At 35.4% G+C, this 15,075-nt stretch overlaps 1 protein-coding gene across 13 annotated transcripts in view; it reads left to right on the forward strand.

The window, feature by feature from the left end:
* The window catches only part of ryr3 (ryanodine receptor 3), a 134,713-nt gene that overhangs the window by 29,660 nt on the left and 89,978 nt on the right, over positions 1 to 15,075 (forward strand). For 8 of the 13 annotated variants that reach the window (XM_015373714.1, XM_015373717.1, XM_015373724.1 and 5 more), the window contains exons 3-10: positions 2,859 to 2,963; positions 5,287 to 5,307; positions 9,475 to 9,489; positions 9,979 to 10,053; positions 10,185 to 10,263; positions 11,946 to 12,058; positions 13,633 to 13,732; positions 14,818 to 14,911. In XM_015373714.1, coding sequence (XP_015229200.1) covers positions 2,859 to 2,963; positions 5,287 to 5,307; positions 9,475 to 9,489; positions 9,979 to 10,053; positions 10,185 to 10,263; positions 11,946 to 12,058; positions 13,633 to 13,732; positions 14,818 to 14,911 — 602 coding nt within the window. The remainder of the gene's footprint in view (positions 1 to 2,858; positions 2,964 to 5,286; positions 5,308 to 9,474; positions 9,490 to 9,978; positions 10,054 to 10,184; positions 10,264 to 11,945; positions 12,059 to 13,632; positions 13,733 to 14,817; positions 14,912 to 15,075) is intronic. The other 5 variants (XM_015373728.1, XM_015373725.1, XM_015373720.1 and 2 more) reach the window with 2 other exon arrangements.

Here is a 15,075-nt window from a genome sequence, read left to right on the forward strand (position 1 = left end):
CAAAAATCCAAATTAAAAATCAAACACCAACCAGAACCATGGAGACATCAGGGGAAAACCATCAAGGAGCTAGGATGAGAAAATGTAAGACGAGGAACCAGCAAAGAGGGACTGCAGAGGGAGTGTATTTATGGCTGACTGAACAAAGGTAGGACTAATGAGCTGATAAGGAGCAGGTGTGACCAGAGCTGATGAGGAAGGCAAGGGAAAAGAAAACACAAGGGGGCAACCGAGGACAGACAAAGAAAAACCTAAGAAACTTAAATGAATCTACAACACACCAATAAAGCTAGAAAACAAGGAAAGACCTGGATGAACTTGAAACTGAAAACTTAGAGAAAAACCAACACAACCAAGATCATTACAAAGATAGCCGCATTAAAAACACAACAGAGATGGAAAAGAAAGTAATGCTGAAAGCTAAATATTCTAATTTCAATATGCATTACAGCAAAGATCCATGAACTGGTATAGTGTGTTCTCTCCTTCAGGTCTTCCAAACTGCATGTGTGTTACTGAGGCAGTTTAGGCTTTCACTCCATATTGGATGGTAATTAAATTTGACAAGCATGATGGATATTCTCTCTTTGAAGCACTTTGTCTTCATTACGTGCTGTTTTTTATGAAAGGCAGCACCCAATTTTTGGGTGCAATGACAGTGGTTTGAAAAAAAACAGCCCAAGAGGGCCCTTTAGATGTCTACGGATTGAATAGGATGACTGCTTCTCTTGGGTAAACTAGTCTACTAATGGAGCACAGGACCTGGTTGATTTAAAGAGTGTACAAAATAAATAGCAGTATAAATCGGTCTGTGAACAGCTGCTTGAACATGATTTACAACCAGCAGCTCTTGCATGTCAGGGACTCAATATTATGATTGCTAGAGGAAGGTCCATTTACCATTACACCAGTAATACTATGTTCTGTACCCAGTTTGGCAATGAGTACCTACAAATGATTATTCCTCAATTATGATACATGCTCTACTAATCAATCAACTATTTCAGCATAATTTCAAATCTCCTTCCAAAAGTCTTTGCTTGATCCAATTCTTTCTTTACCTATCATAGATAGACGTCAGGACAGGTCGCCAGTCCATCGCAGGGCAACACAGAGACACATCACTAGGCACACACACACCCACACACATACCTATTGGCAATTTAGAGATCACAATCAACCTGATAGTAATGTTTCCTGAACTGTTTGAGGAAGCCAGAGTAACCAGAGACAATCCACACATTCACAGGGAGAACATGCAAACTCCATGCAAAAAGACCCCAGGCTGGGTATTGAACCCAGAATGTTCTAGCTGCTAGGCAGCTGTGCTACAAACTGTACTACAGTACATTGCAATAATTACTTGTCTTTGAATCATGCACATTTTGTAATGTTCTAAAGACCTAACACTATGAAGCAGATTCAGGTTTGCCTGAGGTATTAGATTTATAGCTAAAAATAATTTGTCACTAAAGTGAAAATGCTTCTGGAAATGGAAACCTGTCTCTTGGTGCTTCTTTTTTGGGAAACGGCTTGCTTTATCTCTGCAGGGTTTATATTTTGATGAAATTTACAGGTGGTGGAAAGTTCATTTGATCTGTTTAAATTAATTTGCAAGCATAAACAGAACAAGAATATGCAGCTATCACTGCACCATAAGGAAGGAGACAAGTTTTCTAACCAAGAGATGAATCAGTTTTATTACCAAATGTACCTTTCATATAAAGAATCAAAATCATACAGATTAATCTATCATTTTACCAAATATTAAGGATATGTTGTGAATAAAAAAACTATAAATAAAACTATGACAGAAAAAAAACTATAACTCTACAAGCAATCAAAAAAAATCTGCTTCTTTATATTTCTACATTTAGAAAATGGAAATAATTCAGATAATCGTAACTAAAATAAATCAGGAAGGTTTTAGTATCCTTTAATATCACACTGAGAAATGAAGATTATGTGCCTTTAAACACTAAATTTAAACATCTGTATCAGTTTTGTTGACATCTCAACAAGTACTTGAACAAGTAACTTTAAACAAGCACACCATGATGTTAGCATAAAATGAGGTTAGATTGACCTGCATGATCTACTTAAAAAGGAGTTCAGAACTGCAGGCAGAGTTTTCAGGTTGGCACCATTTATCTTGCAGCCAGTGTCCCCACAACAGCTTCCTCATTCTGTCATTAAATTAGATCTTCCATTTGGTGCATTTTACGGCTTTAAATTTTTCTTTTGATTGTGCTTTTTCTAAGAATTACTAGATACACGGAGTTACCAAAAGAGCAGTAAATGTTAGGGTCTTTAAAGTTCTTTTTAATGTCACCTACCAGTTTAGGATAAACTCTGCTTGAAACAAGTAAAGGGCAACAGTAGGCAGGGATTTTTTAAAATAAGAAGCTAATCATATTATCCAAGTAAACCATGAAGTAATGTTATATTTGTAGCTTAAACATACAAGAAAAAGGAAAAGCTAGTAAAGCAATCAAAACATGACTTTTTTAACAAGACACCACATGTTTCTGTACTTTTTTCTTCTTAGTGTTTTTCTGATTATAAGAATAATATAGTTTTCTGACACCTTGATATTTTTCTGTCTCATATTTAAAACATTTTGCAGTCATGAAAAAATGATTAGAATACCCTTGTTTTTTTTGTTTTCATTCTACCCTTCAGGTAATATCCCTCCAGGACAAGAAATAGGGTGGTCTATGACTAAATATTAATGAATAATGGTTTTTCATCATTGGGTTCTAGCAATCATTCAAGCTGTAACTATTGCCTAAAAAAAGACATCATTAATATCATAAAACCATTGCCATGTTTAACCCTTGTAATGGTTGTTGTTGCAGTATGTGCCTCCAGACCTGTGCATCTGTACCTTTGTGCTGGAGCAGTCTCTGTCGGTACGAGCTCTACAGGAAATGCTTGCTAAAAGCGGACAGAACAGTGAAGGGGTGAGTGCTGAGGTGCACACACTGACACATTAGTCTAACCATTAACCATCCCTACAGTGAACACATCAGGAACATTTTCACTTTTTTTCTCGGTCTTAAAAGAGATATTCAGGTTGCTTAAGTCTACTGTATCACTGGAAAGCCTAAAGATACAAATAGAATGTTTTAATGTTGCACTAACTTCACAGGAAAAGTTTGGAAGTTGAATTTTTTTAAGGTTTATTTTTCTCTAAACTTTGATAAAAATTACGAAATAAAAATATTTCAGTGTGTTCTTTTAATGTTTAATTTACTAAAAAGAAAAGTCTACTTTTTTTATTGTAAGGTAAGCTTGTTTCAGACAGAAAATATTAGGTTTATTTTAGACCCAATCTTTACCTGTACCTGCTACAGAGTCCAGAATGTAAGAAGCAGATGTGTCACAACAAAAGTTTAATTGATAAGTGCTTGTATTTACATCTAAGTTATTATGTCCTTGTTTTTTTTCATTTTTTTTTTTAATAAATTGCTTTGGAAAGATTCTTGCTACTACTACTACTAACACATAATAATAATAATAATAATAATAATAATAATAATAATAATAATAATAATAATAAATATTATTATTATTATTATTATTATTATTATTATTATTATTATTATTATTATTATTATTATTATTATTATAACTATAATAAAAACAAAGAATTAAAGAAGGTGAATTGCTGCAGGAGTCGGTTTTAAAGAGGTTTTATTCTAGATAGCATTATATATAAAAAAATAATACTTAAAACATGTATTCTGATTAATTTATTCTAACAGAATTAGAGTATATTCTGCTCTTTAAAGAGTCACAGTAGTAGTTGGGCTAGCTTTTACAAGCTTGTTTATTAGGCTGGTTAACTGGCCTATTAATATCAAAGTTTAGAGAAACATTAAAGCTTAAAAAAAGGTTTAAAATTGAAGTTCCAATCAATCAATCAATCAATCAATCAATCAATCAATCAATCAATCAATCAATCAATCAATCAATCAATCAATCAATCAATCAATCAATCACTTTATTTATAAAGTACATTTAAAAAGCCCAGGGGTAACCAAAGTACTTTACATAAGAACAAATAAAGAATAAATACATTACATAATAAAACTCATTCATATAAGTGATATGTGATCATCATTTAGTTTTATATATGCACAGCCCCTCTTTTTTGATAACTTGAGTTATTTCAAAACAGACAAAAAAAGTGGGACTTTTCCTACTTACTATCTGACCAGCAGTGCTCAGCAAAATATTGGGGTAAGATTATATTTTTATTATTTTTATCATGTTGTAATATTTTAAAAGAGGTGATTAAGTTAATCTTCATGATTTAGGTTTAACACATTTTTCACATTTAAATTCAGAAAATATTATGAGAAATACATTGCAAGGGGAGTTAGAAAAAGCTCCCGGACTTACTTCTTCCACCTTAATGATGTAAAAATTGTATAAATAAGAAATATAAATAGTATTAATGATACATACTGATATAATAACAAAAAAAACCCCAAGAGTTCATATAATAGCAGGGCTAATTAACAAATTTTGCCATACGATTTATCTAATATAGGCTTAGCGTCCAAGCCCAGTTACTGCCATTGCCTATCTTTACCTTGATGCTTAAGCTGATGTGAAAGTATGCTGTTCTATATTTCACACATATGCCTTGTGAAAATGCAAGGAGCAAAATATAATAAACAGTCGCATAATAGCTCCTGTAAAGAAAAATAGTTCATAGACAAACAGTTAAACTTGGTGTTTTCACTTTATTCTATTTAAGATATTGGATATTTATCATATACAGTGAAAGTAGCAGAGTATCTCCCTTATAGCCTATGTTATGGATGTCCTACTCTACAATTACAGATAGTTAAGTTCAAGATCCTAAGCTTGTCATGTCACTGGGAGGAAATTAAAAAGCCAAATTGGCTTTTTTTTATTGGTCTGGGCACTTTGATTGTGGAGAGTTCAGGCTACTATGAATAATGATGAGGATGAAGGGGATGCCAGCATTGTCTGCAGCACCTGAATGCTCCTCCTTTTGACCAATTGATCATCTAACACAAGGGGTCTTGATCTCAATTTCATTCTGTAATTTTGTAGCAGAGCTAGAGACGAAATCTACATTTCATCACTATCATTTTGATGCAATAAGAGGTTGTTCATTAAATGACTCTGAGCCACTGACAATGCATTAGTTGGCTTCTTTTTTAAGTTTAGCGCTGCAGTGACAGATGTGTAATTCTCCGCTGTTTATCCTCTGTTTTCTGTATATAATCTTCATCCTGTGCATGATAGGCACGCGGCCTGGATCGATGGGTATGTTCACCAATCATACCATTATCCTCTCATCCCTTTTGCATGCATGTCACATCAGATTGATGACAACACACAATTTACTTATCTGTTCCTTCCCTTATTGATTCCTTGTGGTTTCTGCACCACATTTCAACGCTAAATACTAACAAATATTTTGAAAGCGTAGTTTATCACACGGATGAACTTCTTCTCCATGCAGATTGATGCTCTCTTATGGATTTTAGTGTATACTCTGTGATATATGGCTTTATATGGTTTTGTATTGACTTCTCAGGATGATAAAATCTTCCAACCAATGCTGCTCCAATACTGGATTAGCATTAGTTTAACACCTAATGATGCACATCCCACTACATGGGATGAACTATCCCTTTTCAGGCTATATTCTTCTAATCAAAGGGGCTCTTTGAACTGTAATAAAATGCAATTAGATCAGCTGGCCCAATCATTTCTATAATGAAACAGAAAATGATCACAAGTGATGTGGTCAAAAAGGGCTCACGGCATTATCCTATTTCACTTTTTCCTGTTCTCTCTTTAATGCTTCATGGCTGATGATGTTAAGGATCTTTTTAAATCCACACTGCTTAATGAACACATTCAGAGACAACGGAAGACATCAGAAATAGAGATCTTTTGCCACAGGGGGACTGTTGTTCTCCTGGTTTCATTAAAGAGTTCCTCTGTTTAAAGAAAGGACTAAAATCTTTGTAAAGCAATAAAAAAAAGCTTGGAAAATAAGTGGATACTTATGGAAATTAGGATTTAAATGTTTTATTCAGTTATTTAAACCAATAATCAACAATGTCTCCAAGTTCTGTAAAATGCTAGCATATTGATAATCATGTATAATATTTGTAATAATAACTTAACTTTATTGATCTCACATTGGAAAAACTTACCATTGCATTTAACCCATCCCCTTGGGGAGCAGTGGGCTGCCATCGTGGGGCGCCCAGGGAGCAATCAGGGTTAAGGGTCTTGCCCAGAGAGCCACAGTGGCAATCTGTGGGAGTGGGTTTCAAACTCACAATCTTAGGATTCCGAGCTTTATGCCCTAACCACTAGGCCGCCATTCCCCACAAAATAAACAATCTCAAATACAAATTTACTATAAAAACAACCTAATTTACATTTTGCTAATTTTTACTAAGCAAAACATTTATCTATGCTAGTTAGTTGTGAGGACCCAAATGCAAAAACTCAAAGGTTGAAAATGTGAAGATATATACAATTTCGACATAAGGGACTCACATTGACCTAAGTTAGGGATGGATTATTAGAGGGTGGATGCCAGAACAATGTGATGACCCTGGTTAACTGCATAAATATCATAAAGGGAAGCTTTAACATGCAAAACAAAGGCTATAAGCCAATCACAAGGGAAAACACTTTGTTTGAAATCCACAAGAATCAACTATGTGAGCAGAATCGTAAATGGCATGAATATAAACTCAAATTTAACTTAACCAAATACATTTTACAGATTAGATCTATACTGTTAAATCTATTAGAAATCAATCAGAGACACAGAGCTGTTTTAGTTTTCACACCTTGTCTAACTATGTTTTTTAGCTAATTTAACTACATTCTAGTTTTTCACGGAGTTGCGGATATAGTTGTAGCTTCCTTCTGTCATCCATGTGACAAGCAGTGGGAGGCAACAGCTTGTAAAGAAGCAGCACCAAAGTAGTTTGTGTTTTTACAGCTGGACAAACTGCAGCCATTACATTAAAGTACTTCCTATGGCATGTAAATACAAAGACTTTGCAAGGCAAACAGTTGGAACAGTACATTTTGGTGGCTGTGAAATTGGGACATTCCCATTGCTGACATAAAAAAATTCAAATACAATTCTATTTAAATCTAGGCTATCCCCTCCAACAGCTTCTTTTATCTCTTTTTTTATTTTCCTGTAGCTGACAACAGCTACACCGATATGTAAAAAAAAACAAGAAAACAAGCAAGAATCCTACCTGCCAAGCATTTGACCTCCGTATTTATACTCAGTGTTGTGGAGGGGAGTAATTTCTAAATATTTTACATATAATTCTACTTTGAAAATACCCCGCTAGCACATTTGAAGATGAGAATATAGCACTATAAAAACTATTAACTTTTTTGGTTGAACTGAACTTTCTTTGGAAAAGTTAATACTTCCTGTAGCTTGAAATGGCCAGTTTTCAGTATGTGAACTTTAATGTTTTTTTCTTTGCATTTATCTATAAATTCATCAGCATTTTTAACTACAACCTACCTCTACCTCCACACACCTTCTTTAACATTGCAGATGTTACCATACGAAGTATCAATACAGAGGAAATGGAGGTTGAATATGTCTCAGCTGAGGCTCTGAAATCAATACTCTATTGAACAGACGGGCTTATCATTAGGCAGTGACTGGAGCGAATTAGTAGTTCAGGCTAATTTAGCCAAAAGGTAAGGAGACACGTTGGAAACCTGAGAAATCCCCATAAACAATAATCTGGTGGACATGCCTTCCCCTATTTAATGCATTCTCAAACCTTAGCTGACTAATCTGAATGTGGGGCTGCTGGTTTTCAAATTCTTACATCACTCATTTATTGAGAAAATCTCCAGCAGTGTATCCATGCATTAACTGCCTGAGGGCTTACACCCCAGGAGGTTGCATCTTTCTAAATGTCATACTGCTAAATTCAAGTAATGCTGTCACATGTGCTCAAACACCCTTTTGCTTGGTTCACTGAGCCAAGAGTTAGAAATCTCTGATTTTTGATTTTTTTAGGATTATTTTTCTGGCTTTCAGCACTTCAGCAGCATCAAGACCTAGATTTATTAGTTAGGGCGATTGCAGTTCGATGTGCCTCGCCGCATTAAGCTCAGTGCCTCAGCCAGCAAATGGGAGCAAGCAGCAGAACAAAGGTAGCCTGGAAACCAGTGCTGCAGTCTGTGTTGTAGCACCACTGCATCGTCACAAACAGGCTATTTTCCCAGTAGCAAGTCAAGGCAGGCAGAAATTGGAAGAAGAAAGAGCGCGAGAAAAAAACAAAACATACTGAAGCTGAGGCAACCATGTTATAGTAACTGTGAAAGTGTGTCTTTATTTTTCACTTATTCATTTTAACATATTTTAGTGAAATGTTGCATTTATTATTAATACTCAAAAATTTTATTTGTGGCATGGCAATGACTATGTTTTCCAACCTGGCAAAACAAGTCAGCTTGTTTCCCTTTAGTGCCTTAACTCCCTTTACCTTTTTATAAAATTAAGCCTCAAGAGGAGAAACAGTGTCTTACTTTAGTTATTTTTCATTTCTTTGTATAACGCGCAAACTTTGATATATTTTGAGGGTGATGGGTGATGACTAATTGTGAAGTGGAAGTTAACTGAGGTATTTAAAACTTTTTCTGTGTTAATTTACTTTGTAAATACACTGAGATTTTTCTCCTCTTACAGTTCAAATAAATAGGGTTATTTATCTGACCCAGGCAGTGCAGACCATTTTGGCATTGTCAGGGTTCGCAATAGACGGAGTATGCAGACCAGACAGATAGTGAAATATTAGTTATCTGCCAGCTGGGTCCCAAACAAGTTTTCTCTTTCTTTCATGTATATACAGAGCAGAAATTCTCTGCTTGCTGCTGAGGATATGAATTTTTGAAGGATTGAGCAGAGTTATTGATGGAAGGCAAACCTGCAACCCAAGTCTTTTGCAGCTTGTAACAGATTTTTTTCTAGTTACTTGGTTTTTAGCTCCATCTATCTTTTCATTAACTCTGACCACCTTCCCTTTTCCTGTTGAAGATAACCTTGCTCACTGCTTGGTGCTGCCATCACAGTCTTACTCTCTGAGGATAGTGTGTTAAGACAGATGTGAAATGTTCATTTTCTGAAAGTAACAGCTTAAACCGGATTTTATTTTTTGGGTACCAAAAATGTTTGAATAAAAATATATGTCAAACCTTTCAAATCTTAATTTGTTAAAAAAAAATGAAATCAGCCCTTAAGATTTTTCCACTTCCCAGTTATTCACTGTTTTATTTTTTAGTGATATTATATGAATAAAAAATTCAATTGGTAATAATAACTATGCAAGACACTGTACCTAACAAAGGCAACAAGATAAAGGAGATCCATAAGTCTCTTTTAACATTGACACTCTTTCTTACTTTAATGCTTCCTAGAGGCTCATAAGAAAGGTGAGTAAGATAGAGGTTGCTGGCCAAAACAACAAACCAAAAGAAATTAACAATCTCCCCTCATTATCCCCATTTGCATCTTCCCCAATAGAGTTTTTAGCTTTATCCTTTTACATTTAAAACCAATACTGAAAACTTTGAGAATTAGCAATTGCTAACACTGACATGTCATCTACAGCTCATTAAAAATGTGCATCCTTCCCGCAAGTTTGTAGTTGGGAAAGATGACTCTGTATCCAGTTTGCGTGCGGATACAGGAACCAGTGGCGCAATCTTGTGGCCGCATCAGAGTGCATGACTTTACTGTTGAGATAATGGATACCAATGCAGCCAATAGTAACCCTGCCTGACAACAAGAGCTTCAACAACCAATGGTAATGGTTGGATGAAGATGGGACCTGCTGGAGGAAAGACCACTAGGATTACTTGAGGAGGAGCTTTTTCTAAACTGTATTTGTGTTTCTTTGTGTGTCTGATTTATGTCTGCAGGCAGCGCACAGCGGTGGACATAAGACTCTGCTCTACGGCCATGCCATCCTCTTGCGGCATTCTTTCAGCTCTATGGTTAGAGATCAATCACAATTGACATAAATATTTCAATAAAGCTTATGATTTTTATCCTCAGCTATAGAAACACATTAAATATTACCCCCTGTGTGTGATATCCTTTGTGACTCAAAGTGTTTTGCCTACAGTACTTGGCATGTTTGAAGACATCCAGGTCCCAGACAGATAAGCTGTCCTTTGATGTTGGCCTCCAGGAGGATTCAACAGGTAGAAAAAACGTTGCAAAGGTTTTCCTTTCATGCTTTTTTATTTCAATTTCTGTTGTTTTCTCTTGGTTTTAATCTCTGTCTGGTGACTTTAGTGTAATTTTCTCTGGTGCCCATCTCTTCCCCTCATTATTTGCTTATGACTAGTTTTTGTGGCTTCAGTTATTATTCTCTTAGGGTCGCTGTAGACTTAAAAGAGGCCTCTGTTGTAGACAATAATTACATATGGGTTGCATATTTAAAACTTGTGTGATATAATAATACTTGTTTTCCTTTTCCCTTGCTGCTGCTGTTCATTTTGCTCTGTGCAGTATTTTAATGAGCAGTATTCCATTGTGACATTAAAAGATTGTCTCCATGGGTAACAATACCTGAGCAGAATGTAATGTTATAACAGTCCTGGATATATTTAAACATTTCTAATATTTTAGAGAGGGTCCAAAAAAAAAAAAAAAAAAAACAAACAAAAAAAACATTCACTGGACTTTGTTTTCCAAGTTTGAAGACATTTTACTTCCCATCCAGAAAGCATTTTCAATTCAAAATTTGAAAAAACAAACAAACAAACAAACAAACAAAAAAATCCTGAATGGGAAGCAAAACCTCTTCAAACTTGGAAAACAAACTCCAGTGTTTTTTTTTTTTTTTTTTTTTTACTTTTTTGGAATGACTATGACCTGAATGACGGGGAATCTTCAACAGCATTTTTGTGAGGTAGCTCTATAAAAAAAACAACATATTACAAAGGCTAACCTGCTCTTCACATACTCTAAAGTTGAGTTTAACTTTTTTAAAGCTTTAATCTCCCTTTTTAGCTTTCCGGGCTTTATTTTTACAACATATAAGACTATCATTTAAGATATTTCTAAATGTTTTTAGAAATTTATATTGGGACATATATAACTATACACACACATATATCACATATTCTGAGATTAACTACATCTTTATATTTAGTTCAATGAATTTTGCATCAATTTAGATTAGAGCAGATATATTTTCTTTATTATCTCCCTATCGATTTTATGTTATTGACAGACTAATTTCATATATCATCTTTTTAAGCATAGTATACTTCAAACCATTTAGATTAGAGACACATGCACAATGGCAACCACAAATAGGCAGACATTTACCCACTGATATACAGATTGGCAGACAGCTTTGGGTTAAGAGCCCCCAAGGGGAGCATCGGTGTATGGTAGGAGGAATTTAGAATCAAACCCACAACTTTTGGATTCCAAGACAACTATTCTACCCACCTAGCTTCAATGCTTTATTTGTCATCGATAAAACTAAACCAAAGCTATAGAAATAAACATATAAGTAGAGGGATCAAAATGAGAATCAGGCAATAATAATAATAATAATAAAACAAAATCTGTTAACTGAAGTGAACTGAGGTCAGATATTGGCAGTGCTGCCTTGCAATAGAAAGAGTCCTAGGTTTGAATCCTAGCTGGTGCCTTTCTGCATATAGTTTTATAGAGTGGGGGTTCTTAGCTGCTGGTATGTCTTTGTGTAGCCCTGTATTAGACTGGTAACCAGGACATGCCCTGCTCTTTGTCCAGTAACAGCTTTGGATAGGCACCAGCTTGCATGGTCCCCTGTGATTATAGAAATGAATATATATGTAGATGGAATTTCATTAGTCAGTGAGTGTAACTGGGTTTGGCATTATAGGTGAAGCCTGCTGGTGGACGATCCATCCAGCTTCAAAACAGAGATCAGAAGGAGAAAAAGTGCGCATTGGTGATGACCTCATCCTTGTCAGCGTATCCTCAGAGCGATACCTCGTAAGTTTAATATTTACCATTTAATCCTTAAAGACTTTTAACTTATTCACCTGTGTTTGCATTATTATGACTAAGTAGGAAAATACTGAGTCTTCTTACCCTGAACTGACAAAATGTCTACTTAATCTCAATCTCATGCATTTAATCTCATTCATAGAATATGCCCTCCTCTTGAAAGCCATTTTTTAAGTCTTAAGAGTTATTTTTTTCCCCGTTCTCAATCACTACAATACTGCTTTTACTACATAAGGAATTTAAAGCTACACTGAAAGTGCTTTGCTTGGAGCATTAGTATCTTAGGACACATGACTGTTTTTTAAATGAGTCTATTCTAATTTCATTCTAGTCACATTACTCCCTCATTGATTATAAGATTTTGGACTTCTGAAACGATCATTAGCTGGTTGCCAGCTGCAAGGCACCCGCTGACCCCCCCAATGTGGCGGGTTCATGGATAGATGACCGCTCTTGCCTTACAGTCACCATGTCAATCTGGTCATCCATCCCAGCTGTCACATTTATAATAATAAATGAGGACAGGCAGCACCTAAAGGCTGCCTCAGAGATCAGGGGTGATGAGGACACAGCTGCATCAATATGCTGTTTTTTAGGGATTCAAAAAGACTTGGCTAAACACATTCATGTAATCATATTTGCCTGAAAGCAAAACATTGAAAACATTTAAAATGTCTGATAATCTGGATGGTTTTATGATTTCTTTGGTACTCCATGATAAAACATGTTTTACTTAAAATAATCACCCCTTTCACATCCATAAGTAGCCTGATAAACCAGACTAAATGTGAGATTAAATGTGTAATTTAGTCTGGCCCCGATGAATGAGACATGGGAAGATTGTTGATGAGAACGACCCATTGTTTTTCAAACCATGTCTGTGTCTATTGGTCAATGCTCTGACCAATGAGCACAACTGACTGGGACATAGTAAGCGCGAAAGAAAGCTGGTGGGGGAGTGTAAACAAATAGCAAGTGAAGCGGCTGTCGGTAAAATGGTGAATATGTCCTTCTTAAAGATTAAGGAGCATAGAGCCTCTTCATGCTCAAGTTTCAACGAGAACCCAAAGTCTAATCCCTCCAAAACTGATTCCAAAGCTGAGTCTTAAAAATCAATAAATAGTTCAATAATTGTTGCCATCTTCCTTGTTGGGTTTTCTCCGGCGTTGCACAGCTTTGTCACCCCACCCTCAAAACCCCACCTGCTTTGTGTCCAAAAATTCAAAACAAATCTCTGCGTTGTGATTGGCCCGCCAGATCTAGGGCCTGGGGCATTGATCGATGCTAGACCCACTCACAGGCAAAAATGATTTTAGCCGCTGGCGGGTGGAGCTAGTTTACAAGACTAATCCATAAAGTGTTGTCCTCACTCAATAAACTATATTATTTCCATTGATGAAAAAACAATTATGCAAATTTTAAGAATGAGTAAAAATATAATGTCAAAACAGCTAGCTAAAACATTCATTTTTAGTCAGGTGTATTTCTGCTGATTAAAGCACCACCCATAATATCATAGTACATAAATGATTAAGTTCTCCATGTGGTCTCTCCTCTAGCACTTGTCCATCTCCAATGGCAACATCCAGGTGGATGCTTCCTTCATGCAGACTCTGTGGAATGTCCACCCCATTTGTTCTGGTAGCAACATTGAAGAAGGTAGAGATTTCTTATGATTAATTCATTGAATTGTTCTCCGGAAATATATCATTCCACATGAATGTGAAACACTTGTCCTAAATTCAATGACTTGAAACAAAACGATGTGAAAAGTTGTAATCTTTCAGTTCTCTGTAATTAATGTTATAAATTTGTGCAATGTCATTACACCATGCCTTGCATATGTATTCACAACCCTTGAGTTTACATTACAACTATACCAATGGTTTGTCTATGTGTTATGAGAAATGGCATCATCTATGACCAAATCTGAAAATAAAAAGATATTGTTTATGATGTATTTATCAGTTTAATAGACCAATAAACAGTTATGTACAATTGTGAACAGTCAAAGAACATTTTAATGTATGCAAATCACTAACTGAGAATTACGGCTTCATATGTGCTCGTATTTACCTGTTACCTCCTCCTCCTTTGTATTTATATAGCGCCAAATTCACAACACAAGTCATCTCAAGGCACTTTACAGCTCAACCAGATCATACAGTCAAATTGATTCAAAGTGTTCAATCAAACTATGAAAATACCTGAAAATAGAAGTTATGTGCTATGAGGCAACTTTTAAATTTAACTTGTTTGTGTTCTTTTTTTGTGGGGCGTTCTGTACAATGAAGTTGTAGAAAGTTGAAGAAAGTATCAATGGCTTGACATTATACCTGATCTTCACATATGGTATTGATAAAACCTCACACTGTCTGGAAAGAAGAGAGGACAAAAAATCTATCTCTATTTCTGCAAAGCTGGTAGAGTTTTGCAATGTATTTAATTAGGGAGTAAATACATATTCATTCCCTTTTACAATTCTTTTTAATTTGTGAAAAAAAAAATCTGACCATGTCATTTAATTTTAAAACTATGTGCTTCTTTGGGTGGATGCATCTTATGACATTCATGAAAATGCATTTAAGTCTTGCTAAAATGTGATAATTGTGAAGATTTCTAAGGAGTATTAATACATTTCCTTGGCACTGCAAAATTATTATTTCAGTTCTTATTATGATTCTGTAGCAGCTTCAAAAAACAGTCTGTTTTTAAATTATTGTCTGTTCCTCTGCCTCCCAAAGGCTACCTGTTGGGTGGCCATGTTATGCGCCTCTTTCACGGTCATGACGAGGTGGTGAGCATCCCAGGATCAGACCAGAGTGAGGAACAGCAGAGGTGTGTAACACGGGCAAATTAGCATACAAGAGCTTACCCTTGATCTCATCATCTTTTAATAATTTTCCTCTGATCAGCATAAAAAACACTGATTCCTGAAGAAGCAAGTATGGCAGAATTAAAACAAAGATAAGGAAAGAAAACAATATCAAGGTTGTGAAGTG

Source organism: Cyprinodon variegatus, unplaced genomic scaffold (genome assembly GCF_000732505.1).
Source record: "Cyprinodon variegatus isolate N-32 unplaced genomic scaffold, C_variegatus-1.0 Scaffold91, whole genome shotgun sequence".
In the NCBI taxonomy this organism is placed as follows: Eukaryota; Metazoa; Chordata; class Actinopteri; order Cyprinodontiformes; family Cyprinodontidae; genus Cyprinodon; species Cyprinodon variegatus.